Consider the following 24070-nt stretch of genomic DNA (forward strand, 5'->3'; position numbering starts at 1 on the left):
TTCTGTATTTAAATATAAAGATGTCCTTATTGACTCTGAAAAGGGCAGATGATAATATGCTTTGTTCCAATTGTTAGTCTTGAGCAGTCACTCATTAAAACCAATGGCTAAGCAATCTGTAAATAGGATATAATTAAACCAACTGTTTCCATCCATCTACCCAGTCACCCATCCACTTCCAACAATACGTTAATGTCTACTCTGTGTGAAGCATTCACTGTACTGTATAAATGGAGGCATCATGGGAAAAATATGATTCCCACTCCTCAAGAAGCTCCAAGAATAGGAGGAGAAATAGTCAAATGTGATGTCATATAATACAGGCATGAGCAAAGTATTATGATGCCCCCTAATTGCCTAGAGAAATAAAAGAAAGGCTTCAGAGCAAAGGTAATGCTTGATCTGGAACTTGAAGCACAATGGGAAACACTCCGAGAGAAATGTGTTTCAGCTCCTAATCCAAAGAACAGAAAATTTTGTCACTAGTTTAGTGAGATAAGAAAAATACAGAGAATGATTACGTCTATTAGGAACTCAAATTGACAAGGCAAAACCATAATATAATTCAGAAATCTGGACCTCTTATTGCTAGACTTACAGCACTTAAGGACACAATCCCTAGTAATTTTTAATACTCAAAAAATTCAACTTTAAATGTCTGCCTTATTCCATGCAATGATCTCACCAGGGATATTTAACTCCTCTAAGAAGTTCCTTAGGCTTAAATTTTTGTGGAAGGGGGTTTAAAAAGGCCATTTCCCACAAATGGAATAAAATCATGAATTTAAATGACTGAATCCCACATTTACTAATTTTGAAACCAAGTCATACCAACCTGTTCTTAGGAGTCAAAGGGAAAGAAATGATTTCCCTGTAGAAAGCTTGGATTTAGAGGACAAGGATGCTTCTAAATATCAGATTATACGAGACTTAATCTAACAATTTTTGATTTTTGATCATGTTAGCAAGAACATCCCGAGAAATTAAACTACTATCCAAATGTCTTTTTCAAAAAGGGAAAAGCCAGTCCCTGCAAGACAGTGAAAGAGTGGACTGCAGCCAATTGAAGGAGAAAAAAATATTAAGGGTGTGCAAAGAATGAAGAATTGCTGTTTTATGCACAGTTCTCAAAGAGTGAGAGCTACTTCCTAAATTTATTAAGGTGTTTTTTTTAAGAAACCTTAAAAAGAAGAGTGTGAAGGCACAGAAAGGAATTTGAGATCCAACTGCATTTACTCATGCAACTAGTCCCTTTCTGTGTGGCATCATAGAAACCTCCTGAGTACCAAAGAGTTTATGCTTTTAAAAAAGAGAACTCCTACATCATTGCATGGCACAATTACTGCTTCCTCAGACCTTTCAGGAAATAATCCCCAAGTCATTTTTACAACTTTACATTAAAATACAGCATTAAAGATCAAGCCTAGAATAACTGCAGAATTGCAGTGATGAGTTGCACTGGTTCCAAATGACTGGATTTCTGCCCCAAACAATGGGACAAAGGACATCACCCCATGGACATAGTCAGTTTCGATGATGGACATACCTAAAGTGGATGATCTGAGGCACAAGCTGTGATTGGTCCTAAGAAAACGAAAGGTAGAATCAGGTTCAAAACCTGTATCTCATAATTTCTGGTCCTTATTCAGCCAAAGCGTTGAGCTGCTTCATATCTGTATTATACACATTTTGGATCTTTCTCAAGACTTGCTCTGGGTAAAGCATGATACAGATAACAAGATATCTGGCTTGATAACAGTATTCAAGGCACAGATGGGCCACACTCAAGGTAAGCTTCCCACCACAGTATATCTCAGATCTGCCGCCAAAGAGAGGACTTTATTCCGATGATGACTATTAGAGTTCGGTTTTCAAAATTTTGGGAATAATCTGATCATAGTCTTTTCTTCTTGTGACATTATAGGACAGGAATTTGGAGTATTCAGTCAACAGGTTCTCCCAGTAACAGGTGATGTCATCCATCCTCAAGTGGTTCACAATAAACTGGCTTCCCCTAAAGATTAACAAGAATATTTAAAGCACGGTATTAAATAATACTAATAGCTCATGAGTGCTTATCTTGTGCCAAGCACTGTTCAGGGTACTTTATATTATGAATTAACTTTTTCTTCTCACCTGATGATATGTTTTTATTGATTTGAGAGCAAAAGGAAGAAACATCAATAGGTTGCCTGGGAATCGAACCCACAACCTTTTGGTGTATGGGACAACGCTCCAATGAGTTGAGCCACTGGCCAGGGCTATATGAATTAACTCTTTTGATCCCCAGAACCAACATTCTAGCCATCATATCCACACATGCACTCTTAGCAATAGAACTTAATTTTTTTTTCTTAAATACAAACATGTAAACAGCCAATGCTCAGAAAAAGTACTTGTTTAGTTATCTCAACGACTTCAGTCTACTTCTATAAAGGATGGGCTTGGGATTTTCTCCCAAAACTTTTTTAATTCTGATTATCTCTGTATAATAAGGATCAAATCCAGATACTGCCATGGTAACAATAATCACATAACTTTAGCAAGGGCAAAATGGGGAGGAATAACTGGAAAAGGAAAAATGAACAGAACTTACCTTTCAGCGATTTCTTGAGCTATGTCATCATTTGCTTTCACAAATTGCAACAGCTCCCTAAAATGGAAAGACTGATTAGACTCTGAAATATAGAGCAAATTCTTTAGTACTAAATCAGAAAGACTATAGACTGAGTTGTATGGTTAATCTCTAGGTACATTGCTGGTCGATTATTTCTTTTTTAAAGGAACGATATCAGGATCCCCACAGGGAAAAAATAACAACAAAGAGTCCCCACACAGGCTAAAGGCAATGTGTTGCAGTTTTGGAACATATCTGAAAAAATAGAGAAATGTTCAATGATACACATCAAAAATCAATAGTGCAGAAAAACTTCTCTCCTATCTCCTGCTGTGGTCCCCTTATGTTTCTGGAGCCTCTCATCACAAGAGGAAAATCTCTTCAACTTCAGTGGGATAATTTCTCATGATGTGTCTGAAAGTTCCTTAGACAATATAACAAGATCTTCAGTCTTTGAGAGATTAGAGATTTTTCACTGAATACTGTCTGAATGTCACATTTTGAACCAGTACTTTTTCAAATTAAATCCCACTTGTAGCCTAGTTGGACAATAATGCAATAATATCTATGTGAACAAAATAAAGAAAAAGCTTTCAGTGGAAAAAGCCATCAGGAGTAAATGCCTTAAAAGGCTCAGGACTTAGAGGCAGATTACAGCGGTCATTAGACTCTCTGCTTGGGAGAGAGTGGCTGGCTTACTGGACATTGGAGAGATCTGTTTTGACTGGAATATAATGAACCCATGGCTTCAGTTGCGGATAGAAGAATTCCAGCCATTCATCACCAACATGGAAAACAAGTGAACCACACAGGAAGAGGTGTTTGAACCGGAAACTAGCAGCTACACCTCGAAAATTAAACAGATACCTGAGAAAGAAAGAGCAGAATATACTTGATATTACATAGTTGCTGCCATAAATATGACCTTTTTTTTCTTAATCCTTTCTCCCCTTCTACCCTTTTTCTGACCCCTCTCTCTTCTCCTTCCATTTTCATTTTTCAAGAAAACATCAGCATGTTACTGTGAAGCATAAACTCCTTGCTTTTCCAGGGGCTGTAGGTTATTTTTGTAAATGTCAAGGTGAGGCAGAAAAGGGCAAACTTTCTTCAGGCAGAGCTAGATAGGTCCAGGAGCTGGGTGCTAAGTAGAGAGGATTCAAAGCTCAGAAGGAAATAACACCTACCCTTTGCTATAAACTATTATAAGCCTAATTTCTCCAATTCGTCATGCCCACCCATAAGGTTTGTTTTTCCCATAGGGTACCCCATCTGGTCAAAGGCATCATGCCCTGGTTCCTCTTCTGAGGTCTGGAGAGGACAATCAGGCTACCTAATCAATCTTCAAAGAAATACTCCCTGGAAAAAAGCTATCTTAGAAAGAACATTTTCTTTCCAACATGTCTCAGGCGTGCAGCCCTGTCTCCAATCAGAGTTTCTTCTCCTTATAAAGTTCCTACTGTGCACTGTGATCAGCATCATCTTTCTGAATCCTGCCACTGCCTCCCTCCTGAGCTGATTTACCTCTTCTTCTAATTCTTAGTCCTGGCATTTAAATATAATATTCCAATTACATATTGTTTATTCATGTTGAACCTTAAACTATTTTATTAACTAAACTATTTGTTAGATAAAATATTTTATCTAACTTTAGCTATTGACTGGATGGGGTGTGGAGAGAAGGAATCCCATCACTTTGATTAGCACACAAGCTCTATGGAAGCCGGGACCATATTTCATTGTCTACACAGTTCCTATAGAAGTTATGCCAGAGCCTTGTGCATAGCAGGTTCTCAGTAAACAACAGCTAAATGAATTATTGTGACTTTCATAAACCCCAGCTGGGCCCTCACCCATTAAAGTTCTCACCCAAAGTGCAGCTATTCCAAAAGCAAAAGGAAAGCAAGAGTCGGGAGTCCAGGAGGTCTTACTTGTATTTACAGTGCTCCGCAAGATGGACATCTTTAGCAGCTGGCTTTCCCAAGGTATCCTTTAAGTGAAAAGGATATTAAGCGAAAAGATATTAATATTAGTGATAGTAGTATTTATTGAAGAAAACTTGCAGCAAGCAAGGTAAACATTTCAACAACACGATCTCATTTAAGTCTCACAATAAATATACTCAGAAAGCATTATTACGTCATGTTAAAGAAGCCAAGGGTTTGAGAAGTTGGAAGATTTTCTCAGGGTCATATGGCCCTAAGCTATAGGGCTACATTTTTAAGTCTGGGTCTGTCTGATTTTAGAGTTTAAGCTCCCCTGGAGCCACATGATCTCAGAGGTCATGGCCTACAGTGCATTGCACTCTGTGTAAACTATACACACAGGAGGTCACAAGTGGGCTTAGAGGTGTAGCTCATGCACAAATTTTGTTGGCTATGCAAAGTATTTGAAGTAAGCAAACCACTGCCAACATTTATAGGTAGTAGGATATTTCTTACAAAAATCCAGATTTTCAACTTTTCTTATAAAAAGAGCTGGTATTTTGGGCTCCTATCCCCCCTGACAGCAATGACTGGGCCTTTGGCACTCTCTCCTGCTTATTCCTGTGGCCCCTGGGGCATCTGCATTTGAGACACCCATCTACGCACATGGCAGTCACCTTAGCAGATGATAAACTCCTTGATGAGGGGAACAAGTCCTGTTTGTTTTTGCAGCCTCCCACAGTAGATGCTCTGTTGAATGGATACATTTTTTTCATATTTTTATTGTTAAGCAAAGTTTCTTAAGATTCATTTGCTCCTGTTTAATTTAAACTATTATAAAATAAGTATGCCCATCTTAACGATACACTTAATTTTCCCCACAAGAAGTTTTTTTTTCTCATATCCTCATATGGTATGTGGAAATTTCAGATGAGGACATTTCAAGCTTAAAGTTATTTGAATAAGGTAAGAAGTCATAGAATGACGAGGACAGAAATAGGCTCCAAACCAAAGCCTAACTGCTGGCTTCACCTTAGAATTCTTAGAGTTTTAAACAAATGAAGATGCCTGGATGCTATCCCCAGGGACCCTGATTCATTTGAATCATTTTTAAGCTCCCTGGTTCGGCTGTATAGTCACAGGGTTGAGAACTACTCGTTTAAAACAGGGGTTGTCAAACTACAGTCTATATGCCAAATTCAGCTTACTGCTTGTTTTTTGTATACAACCCATGAACTAAGATAGTTTTTACCCTTCAAATGGTTGCAAAAAATCCAAAGGAGAATATTTTGACCATGACAATTATACGAAATTCAAATTTCAGAGCCAAAAAGTTTTACTAGCACACAGCCAAGTTCATACATTTATGTGTGGTTTATGGCTGCTTTCGTGCGGCGGCATCAGAGTTGAGTAACTGCAACAGACACCTTATGATCCATAAAGCCTAAAACGTTTACCATCTGGCCCTTTACATAAAAACTTTGCTACCTTTGGTTTAAACCTTCAAAGTTGTATAATATACTACTCAGAATATGGACCAGAAAAGCAATGTGAGTTTGAAAAAGAATGCTAACACTAACACTAGTTGATAGAACTTTCTCAACATTCATCACATAACTGGTAGGAATCCTACTCTGAAATTCTATCCAGGTGGCAATGTTCTTTGAGTTAGAATATTCACTGCTTTAGTTTCTATTCAGATGATTGGTGATTACTTTCATAGACTTCCAGGCCTGGTTTTTGGTGTACTCTGCATCAACAAGTTTTGGATTTTTCCGAGATAGGAGAATGAGAGGATCTCGTTCAGGACTTGTCCTATAAAAGAAACACATGACATAAAACTATATGTCCCACAGCAAAATACCATTCCCAAACTCTGGAAGGTAAGCAGTAAATGGGCCCAATGCAATGATGGTACACACAGGTGAAGAACTCATTGGTTACTTCAGTAGTAGAGGAGAAGGATACTGGATACTGCAACATCTAGGTGGTTCGGAACTGTCCCCACTTTACCCTTCAGGAATGGGGAGTATTTGGCCTGTCTCTGCTTACACCTAATTTTTAAGATTATGTTGTTTTTGTCACTACAGGCATATCCCAGGAAATGACTTCACATTTAGGAGGGTTCATGTAGCTTCTATAATCAATTGCACCCAGAACTGTGTGACTACGTAATCACCACTCACCAAATAGCTGCATGACCTTTGTTATGTATGCTCTGTAAAGTCTAGGATAATATTTAAATGAAAAAGAAAACTAAGAGGCTTAAACACTTGGACTATATGGAGAAAAAGTCCTTGCTAGGGTAGCAAATGGTCTTGACATTTGTGCAGTCATAGAGCCTCTGAGAATCTGATGAGAACTATGGACTCCCCTCTCTAGAAAAATGCACATATCCCCCTATAATTTCAAGGAAGTCCAAAAACCCTTGAAGTCCACACATGGATCCCAAGTTGTGAATCCGCGATTTCAAGATTTAAGCAGCAGAGAAGTTAATAAGAAACAGTAAGCAGTGGTTGTTCGGCTGTCTGACCTCTGAAGTTCAAGTAAATAGAGGATGGGATCTCTGATAAGAACTCACTGAAATAAAAAAAAAAATTTTAAAAAGCTCACCAAGAAAACTACAAAACCCTTCTCTGATCATAGTCTCTTTTGTATCCATCTGTTCAACACATACTCATTGTGTGTCTATGTGGCAGATACTGACCTTGGCAGTGGGGATATGGAGCTGAACAACACAAATGGGGTCCTTCCCCAACTTTTCCCCTTTTCTTCTTCCTCTTTTTCTTCCCTGCTGCCCTCTCCATTTTTATCAGTCTCAGTCTGTGCTCTCTACCACTATTTGGCAGTTACACGGTCTGATGAAAAAGGCAGTCAGGGGATCCACTGATGATATATCTTGTGCAGAGTGACTGGGCAAGTTCATAAGCTGCTCCTAGGAACCTGTAATCTCTCAGCCAAGAGGACAACTCCTCTTTCTGTTCAACGTTAAGTACTCATTGCCCATGACACTCATGGCACTCTGCAAATATCTGCTGAATTACTGAGTGAACTGTATCTCTTTGAATTTCAGTTCAATGAAGAGTGATTTGGGCAAGTAATTTGAGTTCTCCTATGGTCTAAAAATTCTATGATTCTACAGTTATTTCTTAGCTTTCTTTGTGAGCTAGAGTTTGCTACATCCTCAAAATTACTTACATTTTACACATTAACTGTAAGAATATCTTTGTAAAGTGTCAGAAAATATAATCACCTTGATCCTCGGAAATACGCTGTGGAATTTTTCTTTTTCCATGGCCACTGTGCTGCTGACCTAAAAATAGAGTTTGATTAGTTTCTATTTTTTTTTCCTTAACCATATGAGGATGCGTTTTAACCAATTCTGAGGATTAGTTCAGAGCTTTACATTTTTAAATAAGTCTGAGCCAGGCTAATCAAAAGAAAATCCCTAAATGACAGTAATGTTCCCTTTTGTTATTACTTCACTCTTCTGGAGGTATTAGCAAGTAGTATCTACACATCTACTGCTCAATTAATAAGTTAACAACATTAAAAGAAAAGTTCCCAAACACTAAATGACATGTTTAGGGCTATATAATTCAGAGGATTTCCTCTGTACTTCAAGTAGAGTGCTATCAATAAAATTAACATGCAAAGAGTACTGGAGAAAATATCAGAAATTGAATTAAAAGCAAGAAAAAAAATCACTCTTTGACTACATGTTTTGGATACATAGGAGATATCATCAGATTTAGTCTGATTTTGCAAAGCACCATGGTATTCTCAAATCTGCACTAAGTGCTCCATAAAGACAAAGTCCCTGACATGCAAGTCTCGGAACACATTAGCACAACCAGCTTTCCTTGCTAAAACTACTAGCTCACAGATGCACCCTTCTTAACTTTCTTTGTAGGGACCCTGCACAGAAGCTTTCATAATGTCTTCTCTGAAAAAGGAGTGGGGGGACTCAACTGGAGTTAATGGGGGATTGGTGGTCTATATTACTATAATGAGATTTAGGATACAAACTTTTTAGGTAGAGATACTTTTCAGATACATAGTGTCACATTGCTCCTTTCTCTCAGCTGAGAGCACTGCTCCATTTTTCCTGGCCTATCTCTCGCCCTTTCTTGCTGGATCATCTTCACCTGACTGTCCAGTCCAAAGCCAGCACTCTCTTGGACCCTGTCCTGTATTTCTTTCCACTAAAATATAATCACTATAGCACTGGGTTTTTGTTTTATAAGTTTTCCAGTAGAAAATAATATGTGCTTATTATATAAATATAAAAATGTAAAATAAAAGTAGAGAAAACTTCATCTAATTTCACTACTCACAGATAAACACTTTTTAACAATTTAACATTTGTTTAGTTAAGAATTTCCTTCCAATTATATCTCCATACCATGTTTCTCAACTGGAGGTGATTTTGCCCCTTTCCCTCAAGGGGCATTTGGCCATGTCTAGAAACATTTTTGATTGTCATTACTAACGGATTGCTACTGGCTGCTGCTAGTGGGTAAAGGCCAAATCATGTTGCTAAACATCCTTCAATGCATAGGACAGCCCCCTACAACAAAATAATGATCTGGCCCAAATTGTCAATGTACCAAGTTTGAGAGAAATTGTTATATACCAGAGATCATACCATGAATGCTGTTAGGTAACATTCTTCTTCTTTTTTTAAATTAAAATTTATTTATTTATTTATTTATTTTTAGAGAGGGGAAGGGAGGGAGAAAGAGAGGGAGAAAAACATCAATGTGTGGTTGCCTTTCACACGCCCCCTACTGGGGACCTGGCCTGCAACCCAGGCATGTGCCCTGACTGGGAACCCAAGAAGCGACCCTTTGGTTTGCAGGCTGGCGCTCAATCCACTGAGCCACACCAGCCAAGGCTGTTAGGTTACATTTTTATAAGGTCATATATTATAAATAATAAGAGCCAACACCTATATAGTACTTTCTATGTTCTGGACACTGTTCTAAGTGATTTATACATTTATTAACTTATCCTCACAACCTTATGAGGTGGATTTTATTATTATTACTATATAGCCAAGACTCTTGAGAGGTTAAGCAATTTGCCCAGAGTCACACAGCTAATAAGAGCCAGGGTTTGAACCCAGAGTCCCTGTCTTTAAGCCCTATACTAATTTTATTTTCCACTCACACACAGTATTCCATTTGATAGCTACATAATAATTTGTTTCTTATGGATGGGCTTTTTGGTAGTTTCCAACTTTTTGCTTTAAGAAACAACACCATAGCAAATATCCTTATACACACATCTTTGCACACTTGTCTAATTAACACCTGAAGATAAATTCTAGAAGAGAAATAGCAGGATGAAAGGATATATATACTTTAAATTTTGATATATTTTGCCAAACTATCCAACAAAAATTGTATTAATTTGTACTCAAATTTTTAGTATAAATTCCCTTGGTCCCTGAGAAAGCTATGTTTAATATGCATGGGCTTGAATGATGCATGTCTCTGTCTTCTCTCTCTCTCATTCTTCCTCCCCACCTCTCAAAATACATTCCTTAGGGCTTTTTTCTTCAGGCAAGTGCTAAGAGCAGCCACCATAGCCTAGTGTTGCTTCATCCCTCTTCAATTACCCTCTCCCCGATCCCTGTCTATACAGAGTTCTTTTACAGAGAACACAAGTAACAAAGAATTCTTCCACAGAGTGGAAAATAAGTCAATGGAGAGAAATTCCCAAAAGATGACAAAAATAGAAAAATGGCAAGCCAATGCATTTGGATAAAGAAAATATTTAAGTTTCATGGTAAAAAATGAATTCACATAGCTAGAGATTCTGAATGAAAGGCTCTTAAAAATAAAATGGCAATTCTATAATCATGAATAAATTCAACTGAAGAATATAAGGGGAAGATATCAAAAGAAAATATTTTCATATAAGATTAGATTTTAAAATATGTTCTATCTCCCTATAAACTGCTTATTAATTTACAAGGAGGAAAATAACACCTTGACCAGGTGATCAACATCCACATCCCTAATGAGGGGCCGTTGGATAAAAAATCACTCATGTAGTAAATAAATACAGTATTTGGACCAACAATCCATAAATTGAATTTGACTATGAGGAAAGAGACAAATCCAAATTGAAGAACATTCTGTATTCTTCAAAATGTTAATGTCATGAAAGAGAAGAACAGACTGAAAAGCTGTTCCAGATTAAAGGAGACTTAAGAGACAGGACAACTATATGCACTATATGATTGTGAACTGTATCCTGTACTGGAACAGGAAAGTACTACAGAGGACATTATTGAGAAAATTAAGTACTGTATCAACATTGTTTTCTGAATTTGATAACTGTAGTGTGGTTATAGAAAAGGATACCCTTGTTTTTAGGAAATACACAACTAAATTATTAAAGAGTAAAGGGTTCTAAGGTATGCAACATACTTTCAAATAGTCCATTAAAAAACAAATTATGCTTGTACTGTTGTATACATGTCGTCTAAATGTCTATCAAAAGACATAAAATAAATTATCATCTATACAATAGAACACTATGTAACTGTTAAAAATAATGAGGTAGCTTCATATACACTGATATGGAAAGATTTTTAAGGCACATTGATAAGTGGGGGAAAAGTTGCCTAGATTAGACATATTTATAAATTTTTATGAGTACATATAGGTTTTGTAACTTAAAAAGTACATGTATAGCAGGTAGAAAAAGAGGTACAAAGAGTGTGAAAAGGGTATTTGCAAGCACCTGAAAAAAAAAAAGGATTAGAAAACTAAGGCCAAGGATAACTTGGAGAACAAAAGGTTTAAGACCTACTTATTTTTCCCTTCTCTCAAAATTATGTTCAAAATTAAAAGATAAATAAGAGATGATGGCCCCAATGGCTGGAAAACACGGGTAACATTAACAGGTAAAGTGGAGAGAGTAATGCTCTCAGAAGCCTAACTTGAGGCCTAGACACTTAACCCATCTGGGTCTTTGTTCCCTCATCCCTGGAATGCCTCAGTTTCTTTATCGTTATAATGGGAGAAATAACAATATCAATAATATCCCTGAAATAAAGAGTTGAACAAGCACAATTTCCAGTTCCCGGTCTATGAAGTATAAGACCTGGTTATATTAAAAAATAATTTCCAAAGTATACCTATCGACAATAGACTCTTTTGTTTTCTTTTTTTACTCAAAGGGTTCTAACAGCCACTGAGGACTGTGGCCCCACATTTTTCTCCAGGGAAGGGACATTCACTTCATCCCCTTTGAATCTCCAGCCACACTTAGTACAGGTGATAGAGATTTGTGGAAATATATTTGAATTAAATTATTGTTTCCCCTATACCTGAGAAAAGACCTATAAAGACTGTGTTTCCAAAAGTTTGCTAACTAAGTACCAAAGTTGTTTAAATCATTAATGTAAAATGTAGCTAAGTAAGAATACCTACAGCTTAGATAACCTCAACAATATAGATTCTGAAATGATGGCAGGATGGGATGAAGCCAACAGGCCAAGGCATGTCTTATTCGTGTACCAGGGAGGATATGGAGTAAATTTGCCTTTGAGATGTTTATGGGACATTTGTGCCCAAGCCATTCCCACCTACGGGACTTATTTCTAAGTTATAAAGTATATTTATGTTCCTCCGAGCAATGTTCTATCCTCCCCCACAACATGGCCATTCATTTTTTTCTAATTATAAAAGTAATTCATTCTTATTTACAAAATCTTAAAAGTATAGAAAAATTTAAAGAAAATGCTCCTATAATCCCTCTCCTAGAGGCACTAATAGTTTGGAGTAGGTTCTTCTGTACTTTTTCTATGGATATATAGATATTTTTATACACATACAGAATTGCGTTTACTATCAACAGTTTTTGACCTTTATTTTTGACTTAAAAGTTAGTTATTTTAAAGTGACTGTTTATATGCCGTTTATTTTAAGAAGACCCATAAAGAGGGAAAAACAAAACCTCTCTAAAGGACCTACCTTATCAGATCTTCTCTGAAGAGGTCCCACCGTCCAAGACCCGCAGGATAAATTGGCCAAACAGCAGGTCCCCCTTCCCAAAATGTCCAAGCAGGATACATGATATCATGGTACTCTAATGTCTTCAACAGAAACAGAAAGGTTGTTCTAAATCAGTCTCATAACAGAGGGAAAAAGAGCCAACTGCATTCATACCACAGGACCTGGAGAAAGGCCTGCAAGCCCTACTGCCACACTGCCAAAGATGTACCTTCCTTAGCCTGCAAAGTCTAGACTCTAGATACTAAAAGGTAAAAATGACCATGGGTTAAAATTCATGGGCTCATTGAATCCCAGAATTTGAAATCACATTAAAAGTCAACCTTTCCAGTTCCCCAAGTTCTGTTTTTCTATAGGACATGCACTGTTATGGCTTTTAGTTTAAGGAAATATATACACAATTATTTGATTGCCTATTTAAGGAAATATATACACAATTCTGAATGATTACAAAGCTCTCTCATATTTTAACTCCTATTACACTTAGAGTGTATACTGTCTTACCAGTTCTTGGTTATCTCCTAGATGGGTTTTTTGAGAGCAAGACTTAGGAAATACAGTGCAATGGTTAAGACTATGGGTTCCTGAGAGAGATCATTTGAATCTGAATGCTGACTCCACCTCTTTTCAGCTCTAGACAAATTAATCTTTCTATGCCTCAGTTTCCTTATCTTTATAATGGAAGAAATAGTATCAATATTTCTATCCATGTAATAGGTTTTGAATATTGATGAGTTATAACATGTACAAAGCTTAGAATAGCACCTGACAGGTGTTACCTACTCAGTAAGTGTTAGTATTTCCCAAAACTGTGGCACTGTTGAGCTCACATTGGTTGGTTGATAAATTCTTGGCTATTCATCTATCAGGGTTAGAAGTGCCGATGGGCAGAATGGGGTAAGGGGTTTTATCCCACATCTTTTCAAACAATGTTTGAAACCATCTGTTCCCTTTTTATGGTTAAAACTCTGGCTACTGAGAAACCTCTAACTCTACTGTTTCTTCCATTGGAATTACACACCCAATATGCTGTTTGCCTTCTCTCTCAAATACTTGAAAAAAGGTATGTGATTTATCAAGCAGCTCAGACATTGCTGCTCAATAGAATCTGTACAATTAGTATAAAGTTGACAAACTAAAATCCTTCCTTTGGAGACTAGGAGTCATTGGTTTGAAAAAAGGAGGGAAGTAAAAATTAAAAGAAAGTTAGTATAATGATGGTCATACTTTATTACCCATAGAAACGACAGATAAATAACAAACAAAGTCCTTACTGACTTACATGGGAGCCTCTATTTGTTCTTCAGGAATGGTTTCATGACAAACAACAGGACCAAGCACTTTTGAGAAAGGAGGCTAACTCATGGGAAATGCAACACCAATGTGGCCTCAGCCCACTTGCAATACAGGAAATAAACAAGTCTAGAGAGAAAGTAAACTGGGATAAAGAAAAAGTGGGGATGAAAGTTCCCTCTGCTTTGGAAAAACCAAATCAGAGATGATGTTCCTTTTCTCAAAGTCCATGGGGTTTTCCTAAACCCACTATTCCCCCATAGAATCTTCAAACTGCTCTCTTCTAGCCTCCCCCACCTGCCCACAAATACTTTCATACTTACTCTCTAAGGAACTAAGGCCCATCCTTGACAATACACCATTTACAAGAATCTGAGCACTGGCAAGATATTAACTGGCTAAGTTCTCCAAGCTCACAGATGTGTCCTAGTAATCCTATTCCTCCATAACTACATCCAAAGATCACCCCCCTCACAAATCCCTCTTGGATATCCCAGGCCCAACCACTCAATGCGCTGCTTGGGCACAAACTGTGTGGAGTTATCTAACACCTTCGGTTTCACTGTTAGCCATGCTAGGCCCCCAGGATACAGCGACAGGCCAGATGATACCCAATACTGTGGTTGATGTATATATTGTCGGAGCTCAACAAATATTTTGAACGTGTTCTCTAATTCCAAACCCATGAGTTTTCTTGGGCCATTCTCTCTCAAGAATCTCTGAATACTCCCTCCAATGTCCTATAGGTTCCTCAGGCTCTCTTTCCCTAACCTACATCCCTAGCCTTCCAGCCACTTAAGCAATCTCACATTTCTTACAGGTTCTCAACCCTACCTCCCCAGTCTTCTTGCTTAATTTCTGTGAAGCCAACAGGCACAAAGACCCATTCCTGGATCTCAGGCCCCATCCTCACCATTACCCATTAGACTGTTATAGGACAATCATCTCCTAGTCACACCCTAGAGGACCGCCCTGCATCCTCTCCTTTGGCTTTGCCTATACTTACCTTGCTAAAGGAGAAGACTGGAATGGCAGGCTCCATCCATTTAGGAACCTGCGGATAATCTCGTACGTTGATCACCATTTCCATGTCAGGGAGGCGTCCAATAACCTCCAAAATAAAGTGTTCCACACCACTACACCTATGAAACAGAAACACCATCAATTCACCAGAGCAGGACCAGCTCTAGGACAAGCCAGTGGAATTATAAATAGGCAGTGTTCCAGGCACATTTTTAGAGAAAGACAAATCAGTGGTCACATCATCAGCCTACTGCCAAGTCTCCTGAAAACAGTGCTCCTAAAGGACTATTCCACTATTTCATGCTGTGTAAGTCATCTTTCCTGGCTAAGCTGCTCCAGCTTCCAATACCTAATCAAATTTTCCAACTGGATCAACATAAGTTTGAAGGGAGTATTACTGCTACTCCTACCACCACTTCTCTGTTCTTTACCTTTTTCTTTATTTCCCCAATATGGAATACTTTAGTGAGGAAAACACAAATTGTGATTGGAACCAAAATGGCTAATTTTCTAATTGTATACCTTGGGCTTGCTTCTCACAAGACATTTTTTGTTTCTACATAATTAAGTCTTAAAGTTTATGAAGAAAGATGGGAAAACTTTTATTATCTTCAACCTGAAATAAAGAACACTATCAAAATTAGTTTTGCAAGGCAGAAAAAGAATGTTATGTACACATAATGATAATTTTAATATGGCATTCTGACAAGACTCCCTGTAAATTTTCAGAGGATTTCTGGAAAGAAACAGAGGCCAGAGTGACAGCTTAGCTTTTCCGACCCATCCTTTGAAGTCCTCACCAGTATTATACTGGGAGCAGCATTCCAAGGCTTGATCGAAATTTTCTGGCAGCAGGAAAACAATGATTTAAAACAATGATTTAAAACACTGATTTATATATAGGGAGATAATGGCAAAAAAAAAAATCAATGGTCCATAAACATAAGAAAAGTTGCTCAACTCTATTAATAATAAAGAAATGCCCAGCCCTGACTGGTGTGGCTCAGTGGATTGGGCATTATTCTGCAAACCAAAAGCTCACTGGTTTGATTCCCAGTCAGGGCACATGCCTGGGTTGTGGGCCAGGTCCCTGGTTGCGGGCAGGTTTGGGAAGGGCAACTGATCAATGTTTCTCTCACACATGGATGTTTCTCTCCCTCTCTTTGTCCCTCCCTTCCCCCTCTCTAAAAATAAATAAAAAAAATCTTTTTTTGGAAAAAAAAAAAGAAATGCCCAAAAGCCAAACTTATAAAAACAGAGATGAAAATGGTGGTTACCAGGGAATGTGGACTAAGAGACAGGACAGATGTTGTTTAATGATACAAACTTACAACGAGTATTAATAAGTCCTAGAGATGTAATGCACACAGTACAGCACATCCTCACTTAATACCTACAGGTTCTACAACTTTACGTGTAACAAAGCCAATCTTACCATAGGTTAATTGCTATAAACAGGAGTTAAGCTCTTACAAATGACAATATTCTGATATTCCAGGACCTGCTGTGTAGTGTCTACAGATAACAATATTGCCTCATAATCATCACACTTGCTAAGAAACTAGAACTTATATCAACTACTAAAAAGGATAGTTATGTAATGTGATAGAGGTGGTAATTATCGCACAATGTCAATAAATTACAATATAAAAATTTATCAAATCAACACATTATATACCTTAAATTTATACAATATGTCAAATATATTTCAATTGACAGTTAAGTAAAGTATCACCATGACCAAAAAAAAGACACATAGGGAATTTAGAGGCCAGTTTTCACCAATCAAATTAGCAAAGATCAAAGAGTCAGATAACACACTGTTGGTAAGGGTGTGAGGTCTATTCTGAGCATGTGATACAAGGGTGGTGCAATTATAAATAGGCAGAGCCCCTTTGCAGAACAACTGGCTTCTATTTATGAAGATTTAAAAAAAAAAACACACACACACATTAATTAATTATTTCTACTTCTAGGAATTAACCTGCAGACATATTTACATTGAGTGCTCAAAGGTGTATGTACAAGGATATTCACTGCATTGTTTGCATTAGTCAAAAATCACAGGGGACGGGGAAGGAATAATTTAAATGTGAGTTGGCAGAAGACTACAGTAATCTATATAATGGGTTATTATTTAGCTATTAAAAAGTTAAGTGTTCTCTATGTAGTCTTATGGAACAATTTCCAAATATACTGTTATATGGAAAAGAAAAGTAAGTTGCAGAACAGAAGATTTATATGTTTTAATTTGTTGATGAGTCTAGATAATTATATGTACTTGGATTATTTCTGGCAGGATATACAAGAAACTTGTAATCATGGTTGTCTCAGGGGCTAGCAGTCCGGGGTCTAAGTTGGTAGAGAAACTTCCTTTTCATTGTATTTCTCTTTGAAGTACTCAAATATTTTACCACATGCATGTTAATGCTCCGACACTAAAAAATTAATTAAACTAGTTTAAGTTTTAAAAATACATTATTGCAGTACATTTACATGTAACAGCTAAAACATTTTCTCTCACATTTGGTTTTTAAAAGTTTCTTCTCACATGCTGAATGATTCCATTTATATAAAACTCTAGGAAACAGTCTATGAGAGAAAGCATTATCAGTGGATGCCTGAGGATGATGGGAGGGGTGGGGGAGAGGGACTGCAAAGAGGCACAAGGACACTTTTGGGAAGGACAGATGTTCATTATTCTGGTGTTGATTTACATCAAACCATCACATTGTATACTTTAAATGTATGCAGTTTATGTGAACCATATCTCACTAAAGGTATTATTTTCTTTTAATTCTTTTAAAATATTTTATTTATTTATTTATAGAAAGAGGGGGAGGTAGGGAGGGAGAGAAACATCGATGTGCAAGAGAAACATTGATCTCACACGCCCCCAACTGGTGACCTGGCCCGCAACCCATGTGTCCTTAGTGGGAATCAAACTGGAGACCTCTCAGTTTGCAGGATGACATCCAAACACTGAGCCACAACAGTCTGGGCTGAAGGTATGATTTTAAAAATACCATTATTCTCCACCTCTGAAATGATGATGTGTCTCCAGTGTTAATTATAAGATGCTCTGCTTCCTTAGCAAAATCACTTAGCTTATCCTTGAAATGCTGACTTGACATTTTATTTTGCTCAGGACTGAATTTTTAAAATATCATGTAGTTTTCTGAAACTGGGTGAATTCAAAGTAGCTAGACCTAGAAAGGTATTATTTATGGCTACATAGAAATCTGAGATATAACATAACTGTGCCCATTTCATCAAGAACACTAGCCTGAATATTTTCATTCTATTTCTGTTCTGTTTTCCTTAGCTGTATGTGTAGTTGGGATAGGGAACTTTCAATGCATTAGAAATACAGAAATCATTTTATTGTCAATGAAAGGCCTATGCTCTTTTAAGAACTTTTCTAAGAGCTCCTGATCCTGACCAAAGGCTCTAAGGTCTAAAATAAGAGTTACGTGCCTTTTAGAAAATTTGAAAGTATTTAATTTCATATGGAAATTGTTCAGCTAACTGTTGAACATTGGGCAAGTTTCCAAAGTCCAATAATGTATATATTCATATTTCCTTTCTCACTGTGGAAATTAGAAATTCCTCTATGCTCATAATTTGTAGTTAGAATCTCTATTATTGTCCCAAATAATGAAATAAATGTCTGTTTAAAATAACTCAGTGATTTTCCCCACTACCACCTTATTTTCTCTCGACACTTGATAACCAAAAGGTAATTACAATTACCTCAGTGTATAAGATTCTAAGTGATCTTTATTTTCTCTTTCGTTGTTGTTTTTACATATTTTTACAATAAAAATGTACTAAATCCTAATAAAGTTGTTATTAAGAACAAATAATATAAATCCTTATGTCCAAATGGACTGTATTTTTTGCAATACTGATAATTTATTTTACTTTTAATAACAGCGTAGACATTGTTTAGAAAGATGGTCTTGGGCAATGCCATGTCCTCTGAGATTTACACTTTATAATTTTGTAAAGATGAGTTTTTTTTTAAATACAAGATTCCTAAAAAGGAAGTCTATCGTCTGTTGTATATAATGCTGCCTAAACCCAACTTCCAGGCTCAGTCCGTGATCCTCCCGCTCCCCCCAAGCCCTCAGCCCACTGATCTGTTACCTCAGCTCTCACACTGAGGTCCTGGCTAGTGTATCCTGCATAGTCTACAGCCCCAGTCGCTCCTCCTGACTTTCTACCACCTTACTTCGAATACTTGGTATATAGAAAAATACCTGGCCCTTGACAATCAATGCTTGTCCCCCATGTTCAGCCCAGCTCAATCCTGGTAGGTCCCATCAGCCTGTGTTTTGCAGCTACCATATGCAGGGAAATAGGAGAAGGGGCAGAAGCACAGGCCAGTACAACCAATGACATTCCCAAGCCTCACGAAGAGAGAAGAGACAGGCTTTCATACAGGAGTTGGCAAGAAAAATTTCCAGGCGGGAAGATCTTGTCAGTATTTTACAGTCCTCTGAAATGTGAGGAGGGATTTGCCTGTTGGTCCATTTAATTGGCTTCTTTGTAAGAACAGAATCAAATAAGTCCATATGTAATAAGGTCAGAAGATATCTTTACCGCATAACTCTCACCTTGAGGGAAACATGCAGTCATTTTCTCGGTATAATCTGTTCTTAATAATCTGATAATGAGTTCCTAGCTTCCGTCTGACTACCTCCGCCATCATCTTCCTTGAGATACCTCCTCGGAAAGGAGTCAGATCCTCTTCCATGACACTAGGAAAGAATGGGAGTCATCAAGGAAAGCAGGCCAAGAGAGTGATACCACTCCACCTGCTTCCTTGGGTTTAGGTTTAGTACTAAAGAACACAGTAAACTGGGGGAAAGAATAGAGGGCAGGAATGAGTACCCTTTACCCCAGAGGTGGCTTAGGTAATCTAAAATGTCATCAGCATCAGAACCACCAAAAGGAAAAAGCAAGTCGTTTTCTCTTCTTCCTCCCTCCATCTGGATTGCCCCTCCCTTGCCTGATGCATATTCCACCTTCCTTACTGATGCCACATCCAGGTCCTCCCAGTCACTGCAGTCCCACTGACCTCCCCTTCTCTGAATCCCACATAAGGCATAGTTTATGCATAGCAGTCTGACATTGTCTGACTCCCTTGTCTCGGTCTGTCTGCAGCCTGACAGCAATAACCAGAAATTACTCTATTTTGTATTCCTTTTGTAAAGTTCAGTACATAGTAAATTTTTTAAGTATCATAAGCTTCAAATGAATTTTTTGAGGAGCCGTGGAATAACGTAATGAAGAGCTAAAGGCCCCTGATACTTAGCTGATGGGGAATCTGAGACGCAGACAACGTAAGTGGTTTCCCAAAGGAATAATTAATGGGAGATCTGGAACTAGAACCTGATTATTGTTTTCCAAATAATCTTTCTTTCACACACCAGCCCTAATTTGAATTCTTTAAAAATAACCAACAAGAAAGGTATAATTAGATTCATTTATAAATATGTTCATTCCTTCAACAATATTTAAGACACAAAACTTGACCTCAAGAAACTTTCAGTCCAGTGGGGGACACAGACAAGTACATGTGCTGACTCCCACAAGGAATCAGTGGCAAAGCTGGGCCTCTCCAGTTGAGGTCACCTGGGCCTCTCCTATCCCAGGGCATTTTTATTCCATAGAACAGAAAGTTTCAACCTTTTTCATCTCATGGCACACACAAACTAATAACTAAAACTCTGTGGCACACCACAAATATAGGTATAATTTTAATTCATTCACACTAGACAGCTATTGTCATGTTGGCTGTTGTCATTTCTTTATTTTACAATCTAAGGGAAAAGAGATCAGTGTCCCTGACTAGTCAGGTATTGCATGTTTTAAAAATTCTTGGGGCACACCAGTTGAAAATTTCTGGGGCATGCCCTAGAAATAGGAAACCAGCTCAGGAACCCTGTCTGCTTTCGAACTACGCTTGGCTCTCTGACCACTGCAACCAAGGTCCCTTGGAGATCTTAAGGGACTTCTTTGTGACAAGAACTAAATTCTCAAAGTCAAATCAAAGAACTCACCCATGGTAGCAGCTGCAGTTTTTACTTGAACATGGTTCATAATTTTCCAAAGACCTGTTAATTTGGTCAATGAATACTTTCCATCTTGAACCTTCAAAAAATGAAGTAAATAAAGATTAACAAAATACCCCTGAGCATTCTTATTTACTAGTAGCAGATAGCAGAACCAACTGGAAACCAAAGGTTTCAGATACCCCCTCCCATCCCACTGGTGTAAACGAAAACACCAGAAAGGCTTCATTCTGTAACTCCCCGCAACTCGCGTCAAGTCTGCTACTCTATTCGGGCCCAAAGGTAACCAAGAAACTGGAAATTTTCCAAGCTCAACGTTTGGCACTCAGAAGGCTACGGATAAACTGGTAACACCGCTTCCCGCCTTTTACTAATCAAGCTGAGTCCTATAAAGAAAATCAATCGACTCTCCCTTCATCTCTTCTGGTAATGGCCTAAGGAAACACACACAGACCCAGCCCTCCACACCTCCCCCCCCACCCCCTGCGCACACACACGATTTACGCCCGTGTTTTAAGGGGGTGCAGAGCGCAGGCGATGCCTGCTGTGGGCGAGCAGGGGAACTCCGTCTGCTCCCCACTATCACTCCGACACTCCGAATTCTGGAGGATGAGTTACTCTCCAGGGTCCTGGGCGGGAGAAGCAGCCCGAGATACCCAGACACTCACTCTCCGCTCCAAGGCGCCCGCTGCCGCTTCCCCCGCCGCCCCGTGCCCAGCGCCCAGCTCTGCGTTACAGCGGCCACAGCATCAGCCGGGTGCAGCGGCACCGGGGAACGACCAGGAGGGAGAGCGCCTCTGGACAGAGCCAGACCCCGAGCTGGGCCTGCCCGGAGCCCACCTGACTCCTTCTGGCGGCCGGGCCCTGGTGACAGGAGTAGCAACAGCAGCCACAGCCCAAGCTGGGAGCTCGCCGGCTGCTCCATCCGTAGCGGAGCCACTGCGGAATCCAGGCCGTGGCAGCACCAGAGGAAGCGCGGCCCCGCACAAACATGGCCGTGGGAGCCGCACCGTGTGCGCGCAGGGAGGGCCGCCCGGCCCAGAGATGGCGGTAGTCGTCTTCCTTCGCCAGAAGTGAGCCCCTGTTTGGGGCGAAGTTTTCCTGTAAATGTTCGTTTGGAAACTAGGGCTTCCCGCGGCGCTTTTAACGTGCTGTTTGGGCGAGTGCAGTCCTGTTGGTTTGTCTAGAGCCCAGCTAGAGGAGGGAGGAACCCCCCCAAAACCGGAATTATCTTAGGAGGGCGGCGTCCTTGTAGTCCAGGTTCCCTGCTCCCGTCCCCAACCCCAGCCAGGTGAGTGTTCCAGGAAGCCCACTGTATCAGTGTACGAGCTGGCACTGTTGTGAGAGTCTGTTTTGGCTTCAGTAAATTTTTTTTTTGAAAACTCTTTCAACTTATTCGCCCATTTCATGGTGGGTGATTTAGGAGTGCACCTGCCCACACCATTCTTAGTGTTCAGCAGTTGACCAAAAACGGCAGGATCCCTGTGCCCAATCCTCCCTATTCACCTGATCTCACCCCAACGGACTTCTTGTTTGTTTCCCTGGATGAAAAAAGTCCTCAAAAGGAACCATTTTGCCTATGTGGCAGAGGTGAAACAAAAAACAGAACTGCCATCAAAATGGAGTTCAAAAACTGTTTTGAGCAGTGGAAAAAAGTCTCCAAAGGTGTATTGTATCAAATGTAGAGCACTTGGAAGGTGACTTAAGTTTAAACGTGAAAGAATAAATACACAATTTTTTATGAATAAATTCTGGGTGTTTTTAGGCTCCCCTTTGGGCCACAAGTTTTGCCTCTGGGGATAAAGAATTTTAAGCTGTTTGTTAAGAAACAAAAGACTCAGAAAGCGCCTTTGCCCCTCCCCCTTACTACTTAAGAGATTCAGATACAAAAGTCTACTCCAAGAAGGGAATCTTAGGACATTTGCTTTATCCTAATTTGAATTAGCGATGGTAAGTACAGGGCTTCATGCAGGGGCCTATTAACTAGATACCCACTGTGTGCCAATGTTTCTGAGTTACAGTGTAAGAATTTGCCTGCCACGTATTCCACTCTTCCTCAACTACTTGTAAATAGCCCATTCTCACTTCTGATATCTGAGACCCTATCCCTTGCCCCTTTTCTCATTTATCCAAAATGTTACATATACCCAATGTTGCCTCACTGTCCTTGGAATTTTCATGCTTATGTAAACTTCCTATGTGCATGTATTAAAATTTGAGTTTCTCTTGTAAATCTGTTCCTGTTAATTTTATTATTAGCCCAGCTAGAAAAATTTAGAAGATGGGAGTAAAAGTGTATATATACATTATATACAATATATGCAATATAAAGTATTATATATGTAAAATGTGTATATATAGATAAATAGATAGTCCCCACACTATAGTGTACAGCATGGTTAAACCTCAAGGGCTTGGAAAAGGTGTAGCATGGGTCTCCTTGTAATAGGAATTTGTAACAGTTGGGGTGACTTAGATATGGAAAAATGTCAGTGGGCAACATTATACTGGACAGTATATTTAGATAGTGATCATACAACTGTTACGGTAGAAACTCCCAGAAACTCAGTTCTTTTCGCCGATGCAGTAAAGAATTACAGACCAGCAAGTCTATCAGCGCACAAGCAGGTTTTATTGGGGATACATTTTTGGGGAAGAGAAGAGGCCTTGCCAAGGTCGGGGGCGGGGGGAGGGGGGGTGGAAGGCATAGCCTCAGGGTGGCGAAAGTAAGGAGTGGAAAGTGCCCCAGTGGCCAGAGGCTGGGTGGCTTGAGCCTGGGTGGTCAGAGAGCCAAGAGAGTCCTTTTTTTCTGAGGACTTATATAATTGGCAGTGTGGGTAAAGAAGTTACATATTGATTGACAGGTAAAGGTGGTGCCAGTTTTCCCAGGGGGACATGACTACTCAAACTTAGGTATGTGTGGGGATCTGTTAGCCCAAATCCTTATCTTGCTCCAGACCACATTTGTTCATCTTGTTGTAAAACAGGTACGTGACAGGAGGCAGTCAATTAAAGTTGGGGCAGTTACCCCAAGTTATTTATGGGCTCTTTCTGTGAGTATTAGGGGATCCCTGGTAAAACAGAAAGTGACCAGAGGTAGGCAAT

The 24070-nt window shown here is 39.0% G+C and overlaps 1 protein-coding gene across 1 annotated transcript; it reads right to left on the minus strand.

The window, feature by feature from the left end:
- Positions 1–667: 667 nt before the first annotated feature.
- On the minus strand, positions 668–22162 carry POGLUT1 (protein O-glucosyltransferase 1). Its single transcript, XM_054572315.1, has 11 exons — positions 21806–22162; positions 20954–21044; positions 19505–19648; positions 14869–15004; positions 12531–12652; positions 7793–7852; positions 6255–6354; positions 4546–4604; positions 3317–3484; positions 2597–2653; positions 668–2014 (listed from the first exon to the last, which is right to left on the minus strand). The coding sequence occupies exons 1-11, from the start codon at positions 21888–21890 to the stop codon at positions 1858–1860; spliced, it is 1179 nt and encodes a 392-aa protein (XP_054428290.1). The 5' UTR covers positions 21891–22162; the 3' UTR covers positions 668–1857.
- Between the last annotated feature and the right edge of the window lie 1908 nt (positions 22163–24070).

This window comes from Pteronotus mesoamericanus, unplaced genomic scaffold, assembly GCF_021234165.1.
Source record: "Pteronotus mesoamericanus isolate MK-2021 breed Mesoamerican mustached bat unplaced genomic scaffold, CSHL_Meso_final contig_228, whole genome shotgun sequence".
In the NCBI taxonomy this organism is placed as follows: domain Eukaryota; kingdom Metazoa; phylum Chordata; class Mammalia; order Chiroptera; family Mormoopidae; genus Pteronotus; species Pteronotus mesoamericanus.